At 40.2% G+C, this 24369-nt stretch overlaps 2 protein-coding genes across 2 annotated transcripts; both read right to left on the bottom strand.

Annotated features, from left to right (window-relative positions):
- On the bottom strand, nt 4326–5578 carry LOC8070096. Its single transcript, XM_002444302.2, has 2 exons — nt 5455–5578; nt 4326–5336 (listed from the first exon to the last, which is right to left on the bottom strand). Exon 2 carries the CDS (start codon nt 5318–5320, stop codon nt 4655–4657), a length of 666 nt encoding a protein of 221 aa, XP_002444347.1. The 5' UTR covers nt 5321–5336; nt 5455–5578; the 3' UTR covers nt 4326–4654.
- LOC8075622 lies at nt 10856–11839 on the bottom strand. The gene is made up of 2 exons (XM_021464530.1): nt 11417–11839; nt 10856–11321 (listed from the first exon to the last, which is right to left on the bottom strand). Exons 1-2 carry the CDS (start codon nt 11706–11708, stop codon nt 11056–11058), a joined length of 558 nt encoding a protein of 185 aa, XP_021320205.1. The 5' UTR covers nt 11709–11839; the 3' UTR covers nt 10856–11055.

Raw genomic sequence — 24369 nt, 5'->3', positions numbered from 1 at the left:
CCTCAACAAACCACGATGCTCACAAGCACCGCAACATCTCCGTCACCGAAGTGACCATTATTCATCATTTAAACATTAATCATCATTGAAGAATTCATTAGGCAAGAATATTACTTTTATTAGCATATAGATTAGATGAGTAGAGCAGCTAAGCATAACTGCTGTTTACTATTCTACCCATGTATAAAACCCAGGAGTACAAGGAATATAGTAGAAGACTAGTCAGGTCCTTAGAGTTTGCAGCATTAAGACACATGCAATGGAGAGTAAATGAATTTAAAGTTTATAGGAACAATATGATCAAAGGGTGCCTGCACTTGCCTTAATTTCCAGTGTATATCTGCTCAGAATTCTTTAGACTTCTGCTTCGACTGTCGGTCCTCAGCTTCTGGTCTTCACTCTTGACGAACCACGCTTCTACTCGTAGCAACCAAGCAACACAAATAGACAAACAAACAATCACGACTAAGAACAACAACAATCAAAAGAAAAGCTTAGAAAGAGCGCACTAAACGACACGGCTTATTGCTATGATCGTGACAACGCAAGAACGATTAAGAACGGAGCTATCGTCAAAATGGACACGACTTTCGAGGATCGGAGTGTAACGGAGAAGACACACTATACGCTGGCCGTATTTTATTTAATAAAAGAAGATGATAGACTTTTTAAAGAAATATCTCAAAGTTAAATTGACCAACTTATAAAGAATTATAAAAGCTGGAGTTAAACTTTAGTCATAACCTAATTACGAATCAATTATATACCATTTAAGTCACTTTATCTTTTATAGCTTAGAAAACATATATTTGGTGACATAAGTTAAACAAGGCATTTATGAACTGAGATTGGATTAAGTAGATCACAATTAAAAAGGTATTTATGTTGGTGTTAATAACATTAATATTTGTTTATGAAAAACCAAAGTTATAAACCTAAATTGTTTTTATAGATTAAAAGGGCATTTAGTTAAACTTTAATCATTTTGTATTTATGGTGAAAACCTAAATGGTAAAACGAGGTAACTATCACGGCTAAGTGTAGCTTACGACGATACGAAACTAACGCGACAAGAACGGGCTCAATCGGAGTTAAAACGTGCATTCTATGGCCAAAACTAGATCGGTGGCAAAACTGTGAATAAACAGAACTATTTTTCGTATTTTAAATAATTAAAAACTATATTTTAAAAGCATAAAGAACTAAATAAATAAATACTAACGGCGCCAGGGTCTAGACTGCAAGAATCAGGACCTATATCGAATTACTTTTGCACTAAAGCGGACCGCGGGTTGATTTCACAAAACCAGAGGGACCTTTTTGCAAAAGTGGCAGGGGCGGCGCGGGATGGCCAGTCTAGCTGGCCACGCGTCGGCTTGGGAGTGGCCCGGTCCATGGCGAGCTGTGGACCGTGCGCGGGGCGTTGGCCCACGGGTCCACGGTGAACCGCGGCGAGGGGCGTGGTCCACCGGTCCATGGTGGACCGGGGCCGGATCGGGCGAGCGCGCGGTGAGCGGGGGGGGGGGGGCTGGCCGCGGCAGCGCCATGGCCGGCCTCGCGGCGAGCTCGCTGCGCGGTGCTGCGGTGCACGGAAGGCCGTGCCGAGGGCACTGACGTGCTGCGTGCACCGAGACGAGCGCGATGCGCTTGCGGGCTGCACGTGAGAGGGACCGGGGCGAGCGGGTCACGCGACGGTGCGGCTCGGCACCGACGAGCTCGTGTGCGCAAATGGAAGAGGGAGAGAGAGCGGAAAGGGCACAGGCGTGGTCGTCACCTTGCTGCGAACGCCAAGGGCCGATCGTCGTCGTTGGAGATGCAGTGGCGGCGGAGATCGACGGTGGCGGGGGTTCTTCGCTCGGCGGCGGGCATGGCTCTGGCGGCAGCGCGAGTGGGCACGGGGTGGCGGCGGCTGCCCTATGGTTTAGGGAGGGGCGCGGCGCACAGGGCTAAGCCCTTTATAGGCCGGGGAACCTCGTGGGACGCGCGCGAGCGCGAGGATCGGGCGACGGTTGCGTCCGGCTCCGATCCGGCCGGAGGTAGGGGATGACCGTGGGCGCTGACGCGTGGGGCCGGAGCGTCAGCGGCTCGGGCGCGGGCTGGCAAGCGGGGCCCGCATGGCGGTCACACAAGGCGCGGGTGGCGTGCGGGCCACTGCTGCTACTGGGCCGAGGCCCAAGTGGAAGGCGGGGGCAGGCTAGGGCAGGCCGGGTGTGGGCTGAAAGTCTGGGAAGAGAATAAAATCTCTTTTCTCTTTTCTTTTTTAATAAAAAGTGAGTTACAAACTATTGTACAAAGTAAATTTCAAACCATTTTGAATTCAAAAACTTGAGATTATTTTAGAACTTGTTTTTAGACTATTTTAAAATCCAAATATATTTTAGTCTAAACACATTTTTAAATTATTTTCTAACTCGAATTTGAATTAGTTTTTAAATAGGACTTTTGGAGTTTTATTTTTCCGAAAACCGAAAGGACCTAAACGTGGCTCGCTAGAAATTTTAAAATTCATTTTTCTGAGACAAGCCAAACAAAACTAGGCCACAAAACACACATCAAATAAAACACCCTCCACTTAATTTAATAAAAGTTTTAAAATTCCTCATTTTTTGTCATTTTATAATAACAATAATTAATAAATTCTTGGAATATTTTAGAAAAAATTTAAATCCTTATTTAATTTGCTGTTTTTCTAATAACAATCTAAAATTAAAAATTTTAGAGTGTTATAGTCTGCTTAACTGAAAAGTCATGGCTGAAAGTACTGAATAACTGACAGATTCAGCAAATAAGCTCAAGTGACCAGGCTTATGTACATTGCGAAACTGTTTTTCTAATAGACTTTGTTATGGTACTCCCAAATAACTAAAATATAAGCCGTTTATTTAATTAAATCGGATGGTTAAGATCTTCTATTACTTACTATGAGCTAAGAGGTGAAATATATATAGAATTTTTCTATTTTTAGTTTTGGTTAATCCACGTGATTTGTTTCTTCCCGAACAAGCAAGCTTTTTTTTGTCGGTAATTGCACGACCAAGGGACCGAACGCCCACTTTGTACCACGAGAGAATTGAATAATATTTTTCCTTTTCGTATTGGTTAATTAATTGACTATAATTGAAAAAAAAATAATTGTCCAGATTTATTTGCTACTCCCTCAATCCTAAACTATAACTCATTCCAAGAATTTTAGAAAGTCAAAATATCTCAAGTTTGACCAAAATCATAAAAAAAATACAAACATTTTATAATATCAAATAGATATAATATGAAAATATAATTAATAAATAATCTAGTGATCCTTAGTTGATATCATAAATGTTATTATCTTATCCTATAAATTTAGTCAGATTTGATATGCTTTGACTCTCCAAAATTCTTGTAACGATTTATAATTTGGACGGAGGAAGTATCTTCTAGAAAGTAAGGTTTTTTTATTTGAAAACTCCATTTTTTTATATATAAAAAACCCACGTTTTTCATGTCTATAGGTTCGAAAGTACTATGGTTTCTAGAACAACGGTATTGCTGCTCGACATTTCTGTTGACGTTCTTGGTGCTCGTCTACTGCACTTCTTATCGGCGACGGGCAATGCGCGTCTGGCCTCAGTAGCAACTCCAGCAGCTTTACTATTCTTATTATGAAGGCTTTTTAGAATTTGTATAGTAGAAAAATTGGCTCCAACAGATATGCTATTTGGTTTTGTAAAATAGAAAGTTTACTATTCCTTGATTTTCGTTGGCCATATATAGCCAACCACTGACACACTAGCTATCTGATAGTAAGGCTGTTGTAGACCCTATTTTACAAAATGGCTAAACATTAGAATTTGGCTACTAATTTTAACCAAGCTCTTGGAGATGCTTTTACTGCACACAAACTGCACAGTAAAGAGCAGAAAGATATAGGGAAAAGAAAAACAAAAATAAGCGCCTTCGAGTCTTCAACTTCCGGAACCAATGTCATCCGGGCTGTAATGTAAACCGTTAGATCTCTTGTGTTGAGCAACTGCAAAGTTACTCTCTGATGTGATTTACTGGTAGCCTGCTCTCCATCAACCTGGATGATTTTGTGGCAAACTGTTTTTTTTTCCTTGAAGATGTGTGGAACAGTAGAAGGCTTACATCGGCCTGTTACTCAAGTGAGGAACATGCAGACCAGTTAAAGACCGATCTGATGAGTTGGAGAACAAAACTACAAGAGACATACTGATGTGATACTACCTGTCCTGACAAGGTTATGAACATAATCAATCTCTAACATGTACAATTCCGCAAGCATAAACTTCGCCATAATTTTATATCCTCTATATGCATGGGAGATGGATTCGGAATTTCAGATTTGTTGAATCAGAGAGCAAAGAAACGCAACGAGCGGGGACGATGTAGCATTACTAGTTACAAATTCACCAGACGCAATGCAATGCGACTCGATCGTCTGATGATTGAGCCCATCTTCTAGCATATGACAGAACAGTAATCTTCAGAATACAAAAGGTCACTTGGCAGCAACTGACTAAAGTCGACGACGGCATGTCAATGGTAGCATCATCTAATCAAACACAGTAATAGTTGAAGTGTAATTCCACCAAGAGTCCGTGAAAATGCATGGCATGGCAAGTACTACTAACAGAGCCTAATCGAGCTTACCACCTCAACGGCGACGATGGTGATGCCCAGTCGTCTTGCTATCGAGCTCCTGCGGCCTCACGCAAGCCGCCTCAGCGTGACCCAGACGTTCCTCCGTCATAATTCGCCTCTCCTCCATGTTGAGAGCACACTTCCAGATCAAGTCCATGGTCATCTCGCCACAGCTGATCACCGCGGCCATGTCCGCCGGGAGCTTGTCCCAGATCCAGCTGGCCATTGTGTCGTCGGATGGCGGAGGGTCCCTGGTGGCGACCAGAGCCTCGGCGTGCGCGAGCTGCTCCAGGAACGAGGACGAGGCGCCCTCCTCGAACCGGAAGCGGTGGAGGAACCGCTCGTACTGCCTCGAGTACGAACGTCTCGGCTTGTCGACGTCGTAGGTGCGCGCCACGGCCTGCCACACCGCCCTGCCGGTGCCGTGCCGCACGTAGTCCGGGAAGATGCGGTCGGAGAGCGCGTAGAGGATGTGGCCGCGGCACACCGCGTCGTCGCGCGCCCACTTCTTGGCCGCCGCCGCCGCCGCCGCCGCCGCACCAGCCGCCTCGGCCGGAGCAGGAGGGTCGTCGGAGAGGACGTGGGCTACGCCGACGCTGTGGAGGCGCAGGAGCATCGACTCTTTCCACCGCAGGTAGCCGTCGGCGCCGTCCAGCGGCTTGACGGGGAGCGTCGCCATCAAAAGATCGAAGCACCTGACGGACGAAAAGATCAACGCGGCACAAGATTAATCGCAAAATGCATTGGACACACAGGTGATGTTTGGGACCTAGGGAGAAGAAGGGAAGATGTCACAAATCAGTGGCGGCGAACCTCGGAGTCTGTTCGACGATCGAGGGTGGTGTTCGTCTTCTTCTCTGGAAACGTGGCCGCTCCCCGCGCGTTCTTCTTCTTGGGTGTGCTGCGTTCTTGGCAGGCAGCAGGGGGAGCTGGGGTGGAAGGATATGCCGGGGGCAGCGAGGCGGCAACGGCTAGCTACCTCTCTGCCGACTCGGATTCCTAACGGTTGGATTTCGAAAAGGAAGGTTTCTGAAGGCCCATCAAGGAGGACTATGGTTGGGCTGGGCCTTTATGATATGGGCATCAGAGGCCCACTACCATGGCTTGTAAGCCCAAAAGCTCCCGTTAATTTCATCATTTGTTCCTCGCTCAGACCTTCAAATGGCCTTTCCTCAAAAAAAAAAAAGAACTTCAAATGGCCTCAGCATTTACGTGTTGAGCATTTCTAAAAAAAAAAGAAAACGTGCTGAGCGATATGTAAGCCAAAATACAATAGAAAGCTGTGATTAACTGAAATTTATTTTTCAGGGTCATGGAAATAATTAAATTGCTCAGCCCTATTTGGATACACGTTATGCAACCGCGTCCCTGTTGTTCAGCTCTGGGTGAGTGTTGGTACGGTGGGGCAAACCAAAATATGATTTTTAATCGATTCTAAACAAGACGTAAGAACAAGCAGAGTACTGTATCTCTGTTTCGTACCTTTAGAGCTGGCGTAAACTACAGAAGCTTTTGAAAGAAAGGTCTCGTTTGAATAAATTAGTTTTAAGTTTTTAGAAGAATACATTGGATTTGTGGAACATTTTAAATTTGATAGTCCATGATATGTTTGGATGCGACAAATTTTAAAGTTCTGAAAACTATAGCATTATTATATTGTTTTAAATCTGTAGTCATTTTGGTAGAAACTTCTAAAACTGTTTTCTAATAGGTTTTGCTATGAAACTTCTAAATAATCTATAGGCCATTCATTTAATTAGATTGAATGGTTAAGATCATATATTACTTACTAGAAGGTAACAGGTGAAATATATATTTAAAATATTTAAATTTGTAAAATGTAAATAAGGAAAATTTGAGGCATAAAAATATATTTCATAGATATAACTGATGCACAACCTGCTGGTATTTTTATGCCTAAAACATTTGTTATTTATATTTTACAAAATTAAATATTTCCTCGATATAATTTTGCAACTTTAGATATGGCATGATTTGATTAGCATAAACTACTGGTATTTTGTATACATGTTAATCACGTGATTTGCTTCTTCCCGAACAAGTTTTTTTTTGCATGGTAATCGCACGAACAAGGGCGCCCACTTTTTCTCTCGTGATTTGGGAATTGAATAATATTACTTTTTTCTTTTCTTATAGGTTAATTAGTTAATTAATTTAAAAAATCTAAAAAATCAATGGTCCACCTTTATTTGAGGTATTATCTGCTAGTAAGTAAAGAGAGCACTGTATCATTGTCTCTTTTCTAATTCTACAAAAAGAAATCCTTTTTTTTTTTGCAAAACCATGTTTTCCATGTCAGGTTCGAAAGTTGTTTCATTCACGATACTATGATTTCCAAGACTACGATATTCAAAGAGGTTGCAACTTGCAAGCCTGTTTGGAACTGTAAGCATCGATCCATTCTAGGTGACATGACAAAATTTGCTTGCTATCACTGATCCTCACTCTTAGCTGTGTCATTGTATCCTCTGCAAGCTAATACTTCATCAGAAGACCTTATAGAATTCAAAATTCATCTTAAAATATTGGACCTTCTCACTTTTCAACACACCCTTCTCTTTTTCTAATATATTTTTCTATTTTTCAATATATCTCTATCTCTAGTTTTATATATCTCTCATCTTCTTACTCTCTATTGTTAGAGTGCACCAGACCCAAACAGATCTATTAACCGATAAACGCGAAAGTATAATCAACATAGATGAAAATACGCAAACAAGAATGACACCGAGGCACGATGTTTTTTTAACGAGGTTCGGCGATATGCTTAATCCTCGGGGCAATGACTACGGGCGCTCCTCCCCATAAACATCAGCTACACAGGCATCCGGGCTGCAACACAAACCAGCCGCCAAGTCGTCTCATGGTTACAACAGGGGTGGCCTCATATTTGTGGCCCCCTAGGACACGGAGTTCGACTCCAACTCTATCCTAGCCCCTAATACAACTCAAGTTCAATGTAACCAATTGTACACATATTCAACACATATCTAACACCTATGTCCCTGAATAAATAGATTTTGAGCAAGTTTAGGACAGATTAGAATAACATAGAAAAAAACAATATATACTAGCCTTAGGCCAGTCTCAATGCATAGTTTCATGGCACAGTTACCAAGACTATAAACTAGGTAACCGAGCCATAGAAGTTTCATGGGGATGAAACTCCTCTCTCATCTGATGAAATTCCTTCATTTAATGACCTTACCAAGTCAGCAATTTTGCTTACGTGGCATCCTATTTAATGTGCATGACACTCTTATGAAACATGCATTGAGACTGGCCTTAGTTGCACACTATTTTGTATGTTCCAGTTACATGGTAATTATAGCATTTATTGCATCCATCCAACTACGGAAAACTCAAGCCTGGATTGGTGAAAAGAAGTAGGAAGATAGGGGGTGTAGTAAATATGAGGAGACTAAAATAAACGAGTTTGTTCGCTTGAGCTTATCTGTCAGTTATTAAACAGTGTTTTTCTCTCGCAACAAATCAGGCAATTGTACTTTTTATCATGACTTATCATTTAACGAACAAGGCAGGAATTTAGGCTTTTAGAGATCGATTTCTTTGTAGACATTTTTTGTGCTAGAAATCTATTTATTGAGAGGATGTATTTTCTGTGTCCAGATTGACCTACAACATTTTTTATTATGGGATGGAGGGAGTACATGCTTTCTTCACAATAATCATAGTTTTGTTTTGTCCTGTCCAAAAGTCAATTCTCTTATGTCATGCATGTTGATGGGTGTATATATACCAATCCTGTAATCAAGATCCAGAGACATGTATTAAGCAACCTTCTTGTTAATGCCACATGTCGCCATGAGCATCACTTAATCACTTTCTGCGTGTCATCATCTCTTCCTAACATCATGACAGCGCCGCTCTCTGAACAAAATCTGAGAAACATTTCTACAAGTTGATCTGGTCTGGGTGCATATATCCTTCCCGCAAAATAAGAGGAAATAATAGCTGGTTTACTACACTACAAAAAAAACTCAGGTTAATTAACATGATCTTCATGAGTGAGTTAGTTACTTTTACCGATTGAAGAAGAATATTATTGTGAGATATGGAAATAAATGGCTCTTGAAAGTGCATTTCCTCATACTATGCCATTTTGTATTTGTATCTGTATTTTCTGACCAAAAATACAGAGGCAGGTGCGGTGGCTGGCCACCTCTCAGGCAGATACAACTACACTGTTTTTGTTTTATGTTGTGTGGGTCCATGCAATGTACTGTAGTAGTTACTGCTAGGGAAGTTGACACCATTATTGAGACAGTTAGCATTAACAAGCGTAAGCGTAGAAAAAAAAAAGAAGATAACATCGTACATATTGGCTTGCGTTTCATTTGGTGCCTATATATATATAGGATTCTCGTTTTGTCCCCCTATACTAGTATAATCTAAACATTAGATGATTTTATTTATATATATATATATATAAATACATACACACACAAGTGCTATTCTACACCCTAGGTGTAGAATACTATTCTACACCAAAGTGTTATATTGAGCAAAATTCAGTATCGTTCAGTATTCATGTTTCAGTATTGTTCAGTATTTCGTGGTCTTGGATGTACAACTGGTTGATACTGAACGTTGTTAAGTACTGCTCAGTATTTTTTCAGCTCAGTTTTGACTTGCGGTGTAGAATAATATTCTACACCTAGGGTGTAGAATAGCGTTGCCCCATATATATATATATATATATATATATATATATATATATATATATATATATATAAATGAAACTCGTGTTTGCATGGACCAATTTTATTAGTTTTCTAGAGAACAAAATATAGTATAGTAGTATACACGAGTCAGTCATGTGCCGCCCAAGCATATAGCACAGGCATATAGAATGCCCATTTTTCCGACTGCGACGTTGAATCGTGCCGGCCGATCGAACTGCCGAGCTGTTTGTTGTGTCTGGAGCAGTTGGAGCTGCTGGCGCACGTACGTACGTGATATGCTCTCTACGTGCAGTGTATTGGCTGACCAAGGAAGCATTTTTATACATACGGCAGGAATGTTTCAAGAATGTCGTGGCTGCATGCTTTAACAAAACCTTGCTGGTTATGGTTAAGTTGCTGCGTGCAGAAGCGGCAGCGGCGTGCACCGAGTCAAAATGGTGGTGGATCGGCGGCTGCCTGCCGTGCACCGCCATTTGGGCGCTACTGGCTGAAGGGAGACTCTGGAGTCGTCTTTGATCATCAGTGTTGGCAAGCTGACCAGAAGTTGCATTTGAAAGGAAACAGATGTTGGCAAATTGTTGCGGAATTCACATGGAAATAACAATTGAGTTGCAATCTGTGGAAATACTGCTACTAGTTCATTGGTTGGAGATATATGACATGAACGAATAGCAAAGCACATACTAGCAGAAGCTCCTGTGAAAGATTAGTAGGTGTTAGCTGTCACAGTCTACTTAAGCTTATCAGAGCAAGTTTAATAATATAGCCCACTTGCTGGCTGTATGATTCTTTGCAGTCTTCCCACAGCCCACTCATATAATAGTTAGCTATTCACTATTAATAGCCAGCTTACAGCCCACTATAATAGTTGCTCTCAACCGATCTGTGAGTTTCTCTGTTCCATGATCTGCATGGTAACAGCCTTAGTGAGATTTCCTCGGTCGCTGATTTGCTGCTGCGACAGCAGCCAGGATCTTTGTTGGGCGTGGCCGCCTGGGCAGAGTGAGATTTCCATGCAGCATGATTCGTTTCCTCCCTCTCCCTCCTCTCCTCTGCCTTTTGCGAACGCACACGCACACCACAGGCCACGCGTCGCGAGTTCTTTTCCGGTGCTCCTCCTCTCCTTCGCATCATCATTTGCACGGGCACGGCGAGGGGAGCTGCCAGAGTGCCAGTGCCATGCCAATGCCAGTGATGATTACCAGCACCAGGGAGCCGTGAATCTCCATAGAATCACTTGCGTGATGGGCCAATCACCTGCCAGTCCTGCCACACCGCCGCTGCCGTCACCGAACGAAGCTGCCGCGCACACAGTTACATGCCATCTCTTCTGTTGTGTCGCCTTGCAGATCGACAGCATGCAACCACACCGACCGATTTCACCAGAACCGAACCGAACCGATTCGGGGAGAATTTCCCACCTTCTCTCTCAGTCTCTCTGATGGAAGGATCGATCGTGCCAATCAGCCACGGATGACGGTGGTGGATTAGCAATGATGGGGCGGATTAATTCACCTCTTGCAAACTCTGCTTCGTCACTCTCTCTCTCTCGACCAATGTACAGTACAGCAACAGCAGCTACGTACACTCCCCTGCCCTGCTTCTATACTAGTACTGTAGATGTAGACTGCTACTAGTCCTCACTCCACTCCATATCCAGGTGCGGCAGAGCGGCCTGATTGTCGCGTCAGCTCGCCGCCTCCGAGATGCTCTGCAGCGAAGGCTGCCACTGCCGCCCTCTGTGCTGCCGGTCCGACTTCTCCGGCCGCTTCCGTTCCTGGCCGGTGGACCGCCGCCCCTGCCCTTGGCAGCCCGCCGCGGCGTCGGCGGCGGCGTGTCGTCCCGGCTGCGCCCGCCGGTCGTCGTCCGCCACCACCTCGCCCTCGCCGGCGACGGCGCTGCCGTACCGACGCATCTTGTCCTCCCTCCTCGCCTGTATCGCCTTCGCCACCTCTGCGCGCGCACGGACAGCGGTGAACAACGGATCAGAGGAGGGAGGGAGGGAGGGAGGGAACAGAGCGTCCAATCCGAGAAATCAGTAGACGCACCTTGCGAGGTGATGAGCCGGTACACCTGCCCCAGGAGCAGCGTGTCCTTGGGCTTGAGCAGCTTCACCTTGGTGATCCTGGCGCCGCCGCCCGCCGCCGCGCCCGTGGAGACCTCCGGGTCCGCGTCCTGCTTGCCGACGGCCGAGACGCGGAGCACGACGAGCGCCACGTAGTGCCCGGGGTTGCCGCGCATCACCTCCGCCGCGGTGGCCGCCCCGTACAGCCGCTCCACCTTGCCGCCGGGGTGCTGGATCACCACGGCCGCCGCCTCCGCCGCCTGGCAGTTGCCCATCGATCGATCGCTCGCCGGGGTGCTGGGGATGGATTCGGGTTCCTCTGGGGAGCACCGGATGGGCCGGCGGGGGGGGTCTTATATGGCCGCGCACGGCGCGGTGGGAGACGGGACGGAGCGATTAGCACGTTGGTTAGCGATTAATTAATTTTTAATTAATCGGCATCTGGACGTAATTCTTGGCATCTTGCCAAGGTGATTAGTGGAAGGGGTCAACCTACGTGTTCGGCGTTTGTTTTACTACGAAGGCGAAGGGTGTGCAACAAAATGGCGCCCGGATGTACGTGTAGCACTGGGATAGACTTGCCGTTTTGTCCTTTCGCCCGGGCCGTGACATGGACCATGGAACGTACTACCGCACATTCGTGCATTCACTTACTCTCGTCGTGTCATTTTAATTACACCCTTCATTCCTAAATAAATATCTTTCTAAGATTTAAAACTTTATCCTAGAATAAATAACATTCTACGTACATAAATGTAGAATAATTTGCCTCCTAATGCAGAGATTAATCATAGATGCATATAAATGATAACTACTAAATTAGGAGGTATCCTCCACCAAAAGCATGGAGATGAAGATACACATGTCTTTTACCAATGTTTTTAATCTATTTAAAAAAAATTCCATATATTTATTTATTATATGGAACTCAGGGGGTAACATTTGGTCGGCAGGTATTCGATTGGCGTACGCAGATCAATTTTTTCTAGAAAGATATCCTTACATCTCTATGTTAAGCCAAAGCAGCGGTGTCTGCGAAAGATATCCGTTTGTTGTCGAAGCTATAAAAAAAGGTCTCTATGTTAAGTTAAAGCGTTGGTGTTACGAAAGATGTCAGTTTGTTGTGAAAAAATATGAAAAAAGTATTTATGTAAAGTCAAAGCATCAGTGTCTATGAAAGATGTCAGTTTGTTATGACAATTGATGTAACGAAGCATCAACCAAATGGGATGTGGGGATTTGTAGTTCCATTAGTGAAACGAAGCATCAACCAAATGGGATTATGCCTTTAGGTTTTTAACAATTGATGTAATATTTAGGAAATTAATATTGTGTTCATAGTTTGTACAAGCAAGCATCAACCAAATGGGATTATGCCTTTAGCCCTTTAGGTTTTTAACAATTGATGTAATATTTAGGAAATTAATACCGTGTTCATAGTTTGTACAAGCAAGCATCAAGAGTGTAAAACTGATGCTTAGGATTTTTTTATTTTCAAAGCTGAAAAGTGAAACTCAAATGGATATACGCGTTTGTATCTCCTTTTTAGTCCATTTTTTATGGTTTTTTCCTTTGTTCTTAACAACAATTTTCACATTTCTAATCAAATTCATATTCTATAATTCTTTCTATTTCAATAATAATACATAAAACTTCTATTTGCATCACTCTTTCACCTTAGGTGTGGAAATTAACGGATTTCCAATTGAACATATCTTAACTTCCTTGCATCTTGTACCCAATTTATTGATGAAGAGAAAAAAATCGGTGATTGTTCGGTAGATATTACTTTTCTTTTGTCATCTTCTATTTCCGCAGTTTTTAGCTATTTCTAATAGAGATGACCATGAATTTTGTGTCGAATTATTCTTGTGGTGACATGTTAGTATTGAGTCCGCGTAGCTTCAAGATATAATTTGTGTCCACAAATTAAAATTTTCTAAAGAGATATCCTTGAGCTATACATTAGGTCAAAGAAGTGGTGCCTGTAATATAGTAGATAATGTTGGTTTGTCATAGAAGCTACAAAAAAGTCCACAAGTAGTGCAATTGCATAGATCACTTAACTGGTGAAGGAAGAGAGGTTGGGCATGTGTAGAAAGCCAATGAGTTGCAAAAACCACATGTCATTGGTTATCTGCCTATTTGATGCTAAGGATAGTTAGGGAAGCAACTAATTGACATGACACCGCGCAACTCGGTAGCCGACATCCACTTGGACCTCCTCCTCCTTATACCTAGCTAGATGTGATGTGTAGTTCCATTGGTGTAAAGAAGCATCTAATAAAAAGCTAAATGGGTGATGCTTTGGATTGTTTAATGTGAAACTTAGAAGAATAAAATGTGCACGTAAAATTAGAAAACTATAAATAGTTTGCTGCGACGAAGCATCTCGATCTAGAACTTAAAAGGTGACACCTTAGGATTTGCCATGATTTTGGACGGCGAAATATGAAACTCAAATGGATATACCATGTTTATTTTGTTCTGGTCTCCTTTTAGTCCATCTTTTATGCTCCCTTTTCTCCTTCAATTTGTCACAAGAACTTCCACATTTGTAGTTAAAATTATAAGAAGAATACGATCCTTTCGGTTTAGGTAACACAACATGAGGTCTACTACTTACTTTCATTGCTCTTTTTTTCCTTTACGTGTGGAAATTAACAGGTTTTCCAAAGGGACATTTCTTGGCTACCCCTTTTCTCTCTCTCCCGGAGGTTGCTGATCAAGAGAACGATCCTCGGTAATCTCTCTTGTTTCAGTATCTACTTTTACATGCAAAAGGAATATATGTATATGACCTTCTTTAGATCACCTTAAAAATAAAAAACTTTTCAAGATTTTACATCACATTGAATCATGCGGCACATCATGAAACATTAAATATAGACAAAAATAAAAACTCATAATTTGTCTATAAATCACAAGATAATTTTTTTAATTCTAGTTAGTTTATAATTAAATATAATTAGCAAATAAAAACAAAAATACTACTATACCCAAAATAAAAAAATAGAAACTAAACAAAGCCATAGCCTCTCGGCTATAGGCTATTTTGGAGAAGCTAGCAAGATTCCATTCCATTGCAGCATGGCCTTGTTTAGTTCGCAAAATTTTTTTTTTTGATGACGGCAGGCCTGGCTGACAGAGGTGATGACGTGGCCACGTCAGCGTACGGCGGTCCCCACGAGCACGTGTCGACTCCTGGGTGCGTGCGTACAGCCTTTCCATGATCCTATGGGCTACGGTATACGAGTACTCGCTGGTAGGAGCTGTATACGAGTAGACATGTACAGACGCACGCATAGTACTCACAGTACTGCCTCCCGGTGATCAACATGGCCATAAAAAACCGAGAACTAAATAAAAATACCGACAATCAAATCAAAAATACCAAAACTAAATTTTTCGATACCTTTTTTGTTCTTAATTTTCAGGAACCAAATTTAGGTAAACTCGGTACTATAACTCAGGAATCGAATTTACCAAAATATGCTGAGTTTGAGTGTAGCTATATTATTAATAGCACTATTTTAATATATTATATTTTTTATATGTGGTACTCTACTCATATAATTTTATAGACTTGTATATGTATGTATTTGGCACTATTATTTTCTATGAAATTATTTCCAAATTATGTCAAAATTAGCTTTCGAACAAACACAATCAATTCGGTATTTTTTTAATAAATACTGAAATCAAACCGAAAATACTGAAACTAAATTTTCTCGTTACCGATTTTTAAAAGGAACCAATCCGTACCTATTTTTCGAGGACCGATTTTCTATGAGACCCGAGGTACCAAAACGAATCGAAGCGAACACCGAATGCCCTGGGTGACCTGGGCCTTGTTTAGTTCACTAAAATACCAAAAACTTTTTAAGATTCCCCATGATATCGAATCTTGCGGCACATACATGAAACATTAAATATAGTCAAAAACAAAAACTAATTACACGGTTTGCTTGTAAATTGCGAGATAAATCTTTTGAGTCTAGTTAGTTTATGATTGGACAATAATTGCTAAATAAAAATAAAAGTGCTACAATATGGAAAACTAAAAAATTTTGGAAATTAAACAAGGCTAGCACCCTAAAATTCAAAAACTTGTCAAGATTCTCCGTCACGTCAAATCTTATGGTACATGCATGAAGCACTAAATATAGATGAAAAATAAAAACTAATTACACAGTTTGTCTATAATTTAGGAGACGAATCTTTTGAGCGTAGTTAGTTTATAACGAGACAATACTTATCAAATAAAAAAAATAATACGGTATCAAAATCAAAAACTTTTTTAGACTGTTGCGCCTTGCTGCCTCGGACAAAACTAGTCAGCGGTCAGCACTCTGCAGACTGCAAGAGGAGAGTTGACCTGTGAGTGCTGGATTGGATGGGTGTGATGTGATGGGTCAATCTGAGCCGTCCTATCGATAAAGGCTTGCTGGCCAGAACTGCGGGCTGGCCATGCATCCGACTACGCCTAGGGATTCACTGTAATAAGTGTACGTAATGTACATGTGGCAGTCCATAATGACAGCAATTAGCATGGAGGAGCTAAGCGTGGCAGTACTAGTGATGATAAAAGGCACTAACACATGACGACCCGAAAGGGAACCTTTTTTTTATTTTTATTTTTTGCTTATTATTAGTGTATGCATAGGTCGATCATCATTATCGCTACAATCATCATCCTTGATCTACGGGCTCTTTCCGGTTTGACTAAATTTAGCCCAGAATCTGAAATTATTTTGAACGGTGCCCTGATGATTACCCATGATTGTTCGGGAAAAAGAGGTCCTGAACTCCTGGTGCTCTATTGCTCTAAAGGTTGTACTTGGACGGATTACTTGCTGCTGTGTTGGCTCGGTAGAGTACTCCCTAGAAAAAGATTCTATCAGGCTTTCGAAACTTTGACTATATGAATAGTTATTGAAATGTTTCAACTTACCAACATAAATACTATTTGCATATATTCATCTTGAAAATACATGTATAATCTTATAACTTGTTGCTACAATTGATGATATATTCAAAGTGATCAAATGCAGTAATTTACATCACTTTTTTTGAGGAATCTGGAGGGACCTAAGTCTCTACAGTGCACATATATTATATTAAAAAGCAAAAAAGAGGTTCTGAGAGGTTACATCATAAGAAAAGAAACAGGAAGCAGGGGTGAGAAGAGAGTGGCAGTAAAAAATATATATATCACAGAGTGGTTGATTATACGTTTGGTTCAGAATGGTTTATTATGCATTTGGTCCAAAACAAGGATATAGAAGTTGGTTCAGGCCCTGTACCGCCTCTACCACAACACAAGATATTGAGTTAGCTTTCAAAAAACTAGAAAGCTCGCTTCTGAGAAAATGAACTAGAAAAGCTAAAAAAAACATGTTTTTGGGAGTCTTCTGGCTTTTGGTGTGTTCAGAAGCTTAACTTTTATTAAAAAAAACAATAGACAAATAAACAACAACTGGAAGCCAAAAGATACAAAGCCAGCCTTAGAGCCAAAAAAAAAAAAAACTCAGAAGATGCAACTCAAACGACCTCGATGCACTATGTGAAAAAAGGTTATTACAGACGTGTGTTCAGGTATTTCACAGACGCTCCAAGGAGCGTCTGCAATACTACGTCTGTAATAAGGATTTATTACAGACGTGCATGTAAGCGTCTGTAATTGAAATTTGTTAGAGACACGCTGTACTTACAAGTGTCTGTGGTAAAATAACGCTCGTCTGTGTACAATCTTTATTACTGACGCGTGTTAATACCACACGTCTGTACAAGCTGATAATCACCAAAAAAAAGTACTGTTCGCATATAATCCAAACTCGCCCATAATACATCAACACAACACAAATCAACTAAATTAAGTTCAAATTTTCAAATATGTCAACACAAAGTTCAAATTTTCAGTTGTTTACACAATTAACAGTACGTACACAATTATGCGTATATGCATAGGAGCAGCTAGCTAGGACAAATGCACCCTTACAATAGCATCACAGATCATCAATATAACTATTGTTGTTGTGATCATCAATATAACTATTGTTCATGAGGCCACCAGCAGGGTCATGAAACGGACCATCTGGGTAGATGATCCACTCCAGAATGAATTTGGAGATCCTCTCTCTAATCTCGCCCAAGCGGATAACCGTTGTGTTCAAGTCAAGGCCCTGCAAAACACGACCAGTAGCCAAAAGATATAAGGTTTTCCTTACAAATAAAAGCATGCAATATAACAAAAATATTTTAGTTCAAGAGTGTATAATTAAAGTTCATAGCATGTCACTAAAAAGTTTAAAATGAGATAGTACGTATAAAGGTTTTAAAATTAGGTGTAAAAGTTCCAATTCTATTACTACAAAGTTTATAATGTGATAGTTTAAAGTTTATAGAACGTAGTTTAAATACTATTAATAATTGTAAGCGACAAATTTGAAATTAGCAGTAGGTGCTCTAGGGAAATACTATCTGGTGGACTCGGGCTATCCAAACCGACCCGGATACCTTGCACCGTACAGGGGAAGCAAGTTCCATCTGCAAGACTTTCAAAACGGCGCAGAACCTCGAGGTAGAAAAGAGGTATTCAACTATGCCCACTCGTCTCTAAGAAATGTGATTGAAAGGGCCTTTGGGGTAATGAAGATGAAGTGGCGTATGTTGTTGAGTGTCCCAAGCTATCCACCGGAAACCCAAACACACATTATAGTTGCTTGTTGTGCTCTCCATAATTTCATGAGATTGAGTGGCGCATTTGATAGTGACTTCGATCACCGTGACCGTCATCCAAACTTTGTGCATCCTGAAGCATATATGGATCAGCCGGAGTGTGTCCCTGCGCCCACCTCTGCGGAATGTGAGCAGATGAATGCATTTCGTGACTCCATCGCAAATGGTTTGTTCAATAGGTCTTGATTTGTATGATTTCTATTTGAAAGTGTTGGACATGTAATTTGTTTGTACTGCATGCTGGCATGTATCAGTTTTTGCCGGTTGTATCTTTACATTTGTTATAGATATTTGTACAATGTATTTTTATTGCACATGTAATTTTTACAGTTTGGACATGTATTTGTAATTGGACATTTGAAAGTTCATAAATTTTAATAAGATGCTGCATGTTTTGCATGTTCAGATGCACAGCTGTTGCAATTGAATGGCACTGCAACATTAATGCAGCTTACTATTCATTGTCAGATTTTCGGATGAACAGTACCCGAAATTTTGGTTGAACAGTTTGAAAACTTTGCATCGATCCTTTAAAGTCTGTAAAAATGTGGGCCACTCCGTCAGCAAGAGTCATCGATTCTTCAAAGGCTGAGATTGCATGTTCAGATACATATATGAATTATTCTTTTTAATTATAGAAAAATATAGATTTAAATATACAACAAAAACTTTGTACTAAAGTATACCATATTATATATTCATTGTGTAGATCTACTCATCATAAGTCCAACAAAATTGAATTTTTCATTTTATGATTTTTCTGTGATTTATTATGTTTTTTCAAAGATTCAGCGGAAATAAATAAAAAAGAAAAAGACAAAATCATCCTCTAAAACCACTTTAGGGGGTTATTTGATCGGTTTTGAAAGTTCAGGGGTAGAATATCCGTTTTTATACTTTGGGGGATGAAGTATTCCACCTTAGATAGTTTGGGGGATTATGTAGACCTTTTTCTTTATATAATTACTAGAGACTAAAAGAAGGTTTTGGGACTGTTCCTATTATGATACAAAATGTCTAGTATAAAAGAATATCAACTGGACACTAGGCCCAACTCAAACAGGCCCAATTCGGCTAGAGGCCCACAGCTCCAAAACAATAGGACAGACACCTCTTTAAACGCACGTCTGAGATAAGAATATTGCAGACGTGTACACCAAACAAACGTCTGTAATTTTCGCCTGTGCAATGCGCGTCTGTGTTCATGATAATCAGAGACGTGTGTTTATTGAGACTCTTATTACAGACGCTTGTGATTCAACAGACGTCTGTGTTAATTCTTATTACAGACGCATGTTTAATAGTTCTTATACATGACATGCGAATTTAAGCTTTTTTCACATAGTGATGGTTTTAGAGGTCGAGCGATCAACAAATATACTTTTGATAAGCACTAGCACCACAATATTTTTTTAGTTTGTCTCTTGTGAGACAACAAATAAAATTGGAACCAGGTGTGGATGTGGCGAGAGGGGTTCAAGCCACCCTATCGCTCACACGCCAATAAAGTTCCTCCTAATTTTTTTAGACATGGAAGAGAGGAAGGAGAGGATTGTAGAGGTTGAAAGAGATGAGTCTCCTCTACTTTATATTTGTAGCTCCACCTCTGATTGAAACGATACAATATCTTTCACTTTTAGAAACACTATGTGAAAAAAGGTTATTACAGACGTGTGTTCAGGTATTTCACAGACGCTCCAAGGAGCGTCTGCAATACTACGTCTGTAATAAGGATTTATTACAGACGTGCATGTAAGCGTCTGTAATTGAAATTTGTTAGAGACACGCTGTACTTACAAGTGTCTGTGGTAAAATAACGCTCGTCTGTGTACAATCTTTATTACTGACGCGTGTTAATACCACACGTCTGTACAAGCTGATAATCACCAAAAAAAAGTACTGTTCGCATATAATCCAAACTCGCCCATAATACATCAACACAACACAAATCAACTAAATTAAGTTCAAATTTTCAAATATGTCAACACAAAGTTCAAATTTTCAGTTGTTTACACAATTAACAGTACGTACACAATTATGCGTATATGCATAGGAGCAGCTAGCTAGGACAAATGCACCCTTACAATAGCATCACAGATCATCAATATAACTATTGTTGTTGTGATCATCAATATAACTATTGTTCATGAGGCCACCAGCAGGGTCATGAAACGGACCATCTGGGTAGATGATCCACTCCAGAATGAATTTGGAGATCCTCTCTCTAATCTCGCCCAAGCGGATAACCGTTGTGTTCAAGTCAAGGCCCTGCAAAACACGACCAGTAGCCAAAAGATATAAGGTTTTCCTTACAAATAAAAGCATGCAATATAACAAAAATATTTTAGTTCAAGAGTGTATAATTAAAGTTCATAGCATGTCACTAAAAAGTTTAAAATGAGATAGTACGTATAAAGGTTTTAAAATTAGGTGTAAAAGTTCCAATTCTATTACTACAAAGTTTATAATGTGATAGTTTAAAGTTTATAGAACGTAGTTTAAATACTATTAATAATTGTAAGCGACAAATTTGAAATTAGCAGTAGGTGCTCTAGGGAAATACTATCTGGTGGACTCGGGCTATCCAAACCGACCCGGATACCTTGCACCGTACAGGGGAAGCAAGTTCCATCTGCAAGACTTTCAAAACGGCGCAGAACCTCGAGGTAGAAAAGAGGTATTCAACTATGCCCACTCGTCTCTAAGAAATGTGATTGAAAGGGCCTTTGGGGTAATGAAGATGAAGTGGCGTATGTTGTTGAGTGTCCCAAGCTATCCACCGGAAACCCAAACACACATTATAGTTGCTTGTTGTGCTCTCCATAATTTCATGAGATTGAGTGGCGCATTTGATAGTGACTTCGATCACCGTGACCGTCATCCAAACTTTGTGCATCCTGAAGCATATATGGATCAGCCGGAGTGTGTCCCTGCGCCCACCTCTGCGGAATGTGAGCAGATGAATGCATTTCGTGACTCCATCGCAAATGGTTTGTTCAATAGGTCTTGATTTGTATGATTTCTATTTGAAAGTGTTGGACATGTAATTTGTTTGTACTGCATGCTGGCATGTATCAGTTTTTGCCGGTTGTATCTTTACATTTGTTATAGATATTTGTACAATGTATTTTTATTGCACATGTAATTTTTACAGTTTGGACATGTATTTGTAATTGGACATTTGAAAGTTCATAAATTTTAATAAGATGCTGCATGTTTTGCATGTTCAGATGCACAGCTGTTGCAATTGAATGGCACTGCAACATTAATGCAGCTTACTATTCATTGTCAGATTTTCGGATGAACAGTACCCGAAATTTTGGTTGAACAGTTTGAAAACTTTGCATCGATCCTTTAAAGTCTGTAAAAATGTGGGCCACTCCGTCAGCAAGAGTCATCGATTCTTCAAAGGCTGAGATTGCATGTTCAGATACATATATGAATTATTCTTTTTAATTATAGAAAAATATAGATTTAAATATACAACAAAAACTTTGTACTAAAGTATACCATATTATATATTCATTGTGTAGATCTACTCATCATAAGTCCAACAAAATTGAATTTTTCATTTTATGATTTTTCTGTGATTTATTATGTTTTTTCAAAGATTCAGCGGAAATAAATAAAAAAGAAAAAGACAAAATCATCCTCTAAAACCACTTTAGGGGGTTATTTGATCGGTTTTGAAAGTTCAGGGGTAGAATATCCGTTTTTATACTTTGGGGGATGAAGTATTCCACCTTAGATAGTTTGGGGGATTATGTAGACCTTTTTCTTTATATAATTACTAGAGACTAAAAGAAGGTTTTGGGACTGTTCCTATTATGATACAAAATGTCTAGTATAAAAGAATATCAACTGGACACTAGGCCCAACTCAAACAGGCCCAATTCGGCTAGAGGCCCACAGCTCCAAAACAATAGGACAGACACCTCTTTAAACGCACGTCTGAGATAAGAATATTGCAGACGTGTACACCAAACAAACGTCTGTAATTTTCGCCTGTGCAATGCGCGTCTGTGTTCATGATAATCAGAGACGTGTGTTTATTGAGACTCTTATTACAGACGCTTGTGATTCAACAGACGTCTGTGTTAATTCTTATTACAGACGCATGTTTAATAGTTCTTATACATGACATGCGAATTTAAGCTTTTTTCACATAGTGAAATATTGGAGGAGTTAAATTGTGTTATTAACTTAACAAATAGACTGGTTATCATATAAACCTTGCAGTGGCATATGATTATTGTGAGACGAGGAACGATATGCAACACAATGCTCTAATATGAATCAGCAAAGAAAAGGGGTACAAATACCGAACACGTGACAATCCTATTACAATGAACACGATAAAAAAAATAATTGAATCAAGCCATCAAGGGCAACGAACACTTTACTGTTAGAAGGGTTTCGTCGCTGGGTGCTTGCACTCGTCGCATGGAATTGCTATTTTGGGGGTATATATATCATATACGGTTTTCCCGTTATACATTTTCCACGTGAATGAAGTTTCCTCCAGTGTGCACTACTACATCCTTTTCAATGATATATAATACAAAAACTGATTTCAAAGGCAACACTGTCACGAAGCACGTGAAGTAGTGGCATCCGAGAGCAATTATGCATAGGAGTACCTAAGTACCTTTCAAAGTGCCTGTCGAACAAGTTCCCTTCCCATGACAGGAATTCTCGAAGAATCAAATCAAAGAAAGAAACAATCAGAAACGACGATGTTACTTCCATACAGGAGTATATAGGATTATACTATATAATCTTGAAAAAAGAGAAAAAAATATTACATGTGTGCTTCTCGTTTAAACTACACTTAGATATGGACCTGTTTGGATAGAGATGACTAAAGTTTAGTCATCCTTGTTAGTCCCTATCCCAAACAGGGTGACTGAAGAAGTGACCAAACCAATTAATCAATAATCTTTGAGGGTGGCAAAAAACGGTAAAAAAAAAAGACACTCGCCTACTTTTCCTAAACCTTATCATTTCCAAACTCTATTATTAATTAGGAGCACTTTGGTCTTCGTATAATAGTTTTAATGGTCATTAGTCCCTCCATCCAAACATAATAGAGGATAAAGTTTAGCCCAGGGACTAAAAGATTTAAACAGAACTTAGGATGTCTCGGTTGCTATGTGCAGTATGAACACTCGATCAGTGCCTTCGAACAAATCTTTCGACAAACTTGATTAGTACCTTCAGACGAATCTTACTCTCTATCTCTCCCTCCCTTTTTTTTCTCTCTCTCTCTCAATTTAGTGTGCAGCGTAAAGTTTTGAAGTGTCACATCGGCTGTCACATGGGTTAATCATATCGAGTGTTCGGATAGTAATAATAAAACAAATTACAGAAGTTCTTAGTAGTGCGCGGAACAAATTTATTAAGCCTAATTTATCCATGGTTAGCACATGTAGCTTTACTGTACCACCACATTGTCAAATAATATACTAATTAGCTTAAATGATTCGCAAGATAGTCATAATCTATGTAATTAATTATTTTTAATATATATATTTAATATTCTATGTATGGAAAGAAAAAAAACGGTTTGCAAACGATGATGTCTGATGTCGTGCATGGGACACCACCAGTAGGCAACAGACTAGTGTATCACTGTGTGAAGCCGCGCCGTGTCGTCCAGATTAATTTGAAGTTTCCAAAATTTTTCAATATTTTTTGTCACATTAAATTTTTGAATGCATATATAGAGTATTAAATATAGATAAAAAATAAAAACTAATTACATATTTTATATATAATTACAAAACAAATATTTTAAATCTAGTTAATATATAATTAAACAACAATTGCTAAATACAAATAAAAATGTTACAATAGTTAAAATCAAAAAATTTCACGAACTAAATAAGGCCAAAGTCGCCTCTTCAGCGTGGGAGTCCTAAAATTGGTCTGCATGTCTCGGCGTGCGTTTCCGTACATGGGTTTCCACGCAACCAAATCACAGATGAAATCAAGGCATGTGCGGGCGGGGCTTGCTCGATTTGGGCAGCATGCATCGACCAAATCAGATTTGCAGTTACCGTACCGTACCTACCATACCACAAACAGGATCCATCGCTGACACCGTGCTTTAGTTAGTTAATTATTATTCGGACGGCGTGCCTTGCGGCAAAATCTCTCTGTCACCACTGTTTCAAATCTTACGACTGCCATTGC

This window comes from Sorghum bicolor, chromosome 7 (assembly GCF_000003195.3).
Source record: "Sorghum bicolor cultivar BTx623 chromosome 7, Sorghum_bicolor_NCBIv3, whole genome shotgun sequence".
Classification (NCBI taxonomy): Eukaryota; Viridiplantae; Streptophyta; class Magnoliopsida; order Poales; family Poaceae; genus Sorghum; species Sorghum bicolor.
Note: the sequence above shows the minus strand (reverse complement) of the source record. Positions and strands in the feature narration are given on the sequence as shown.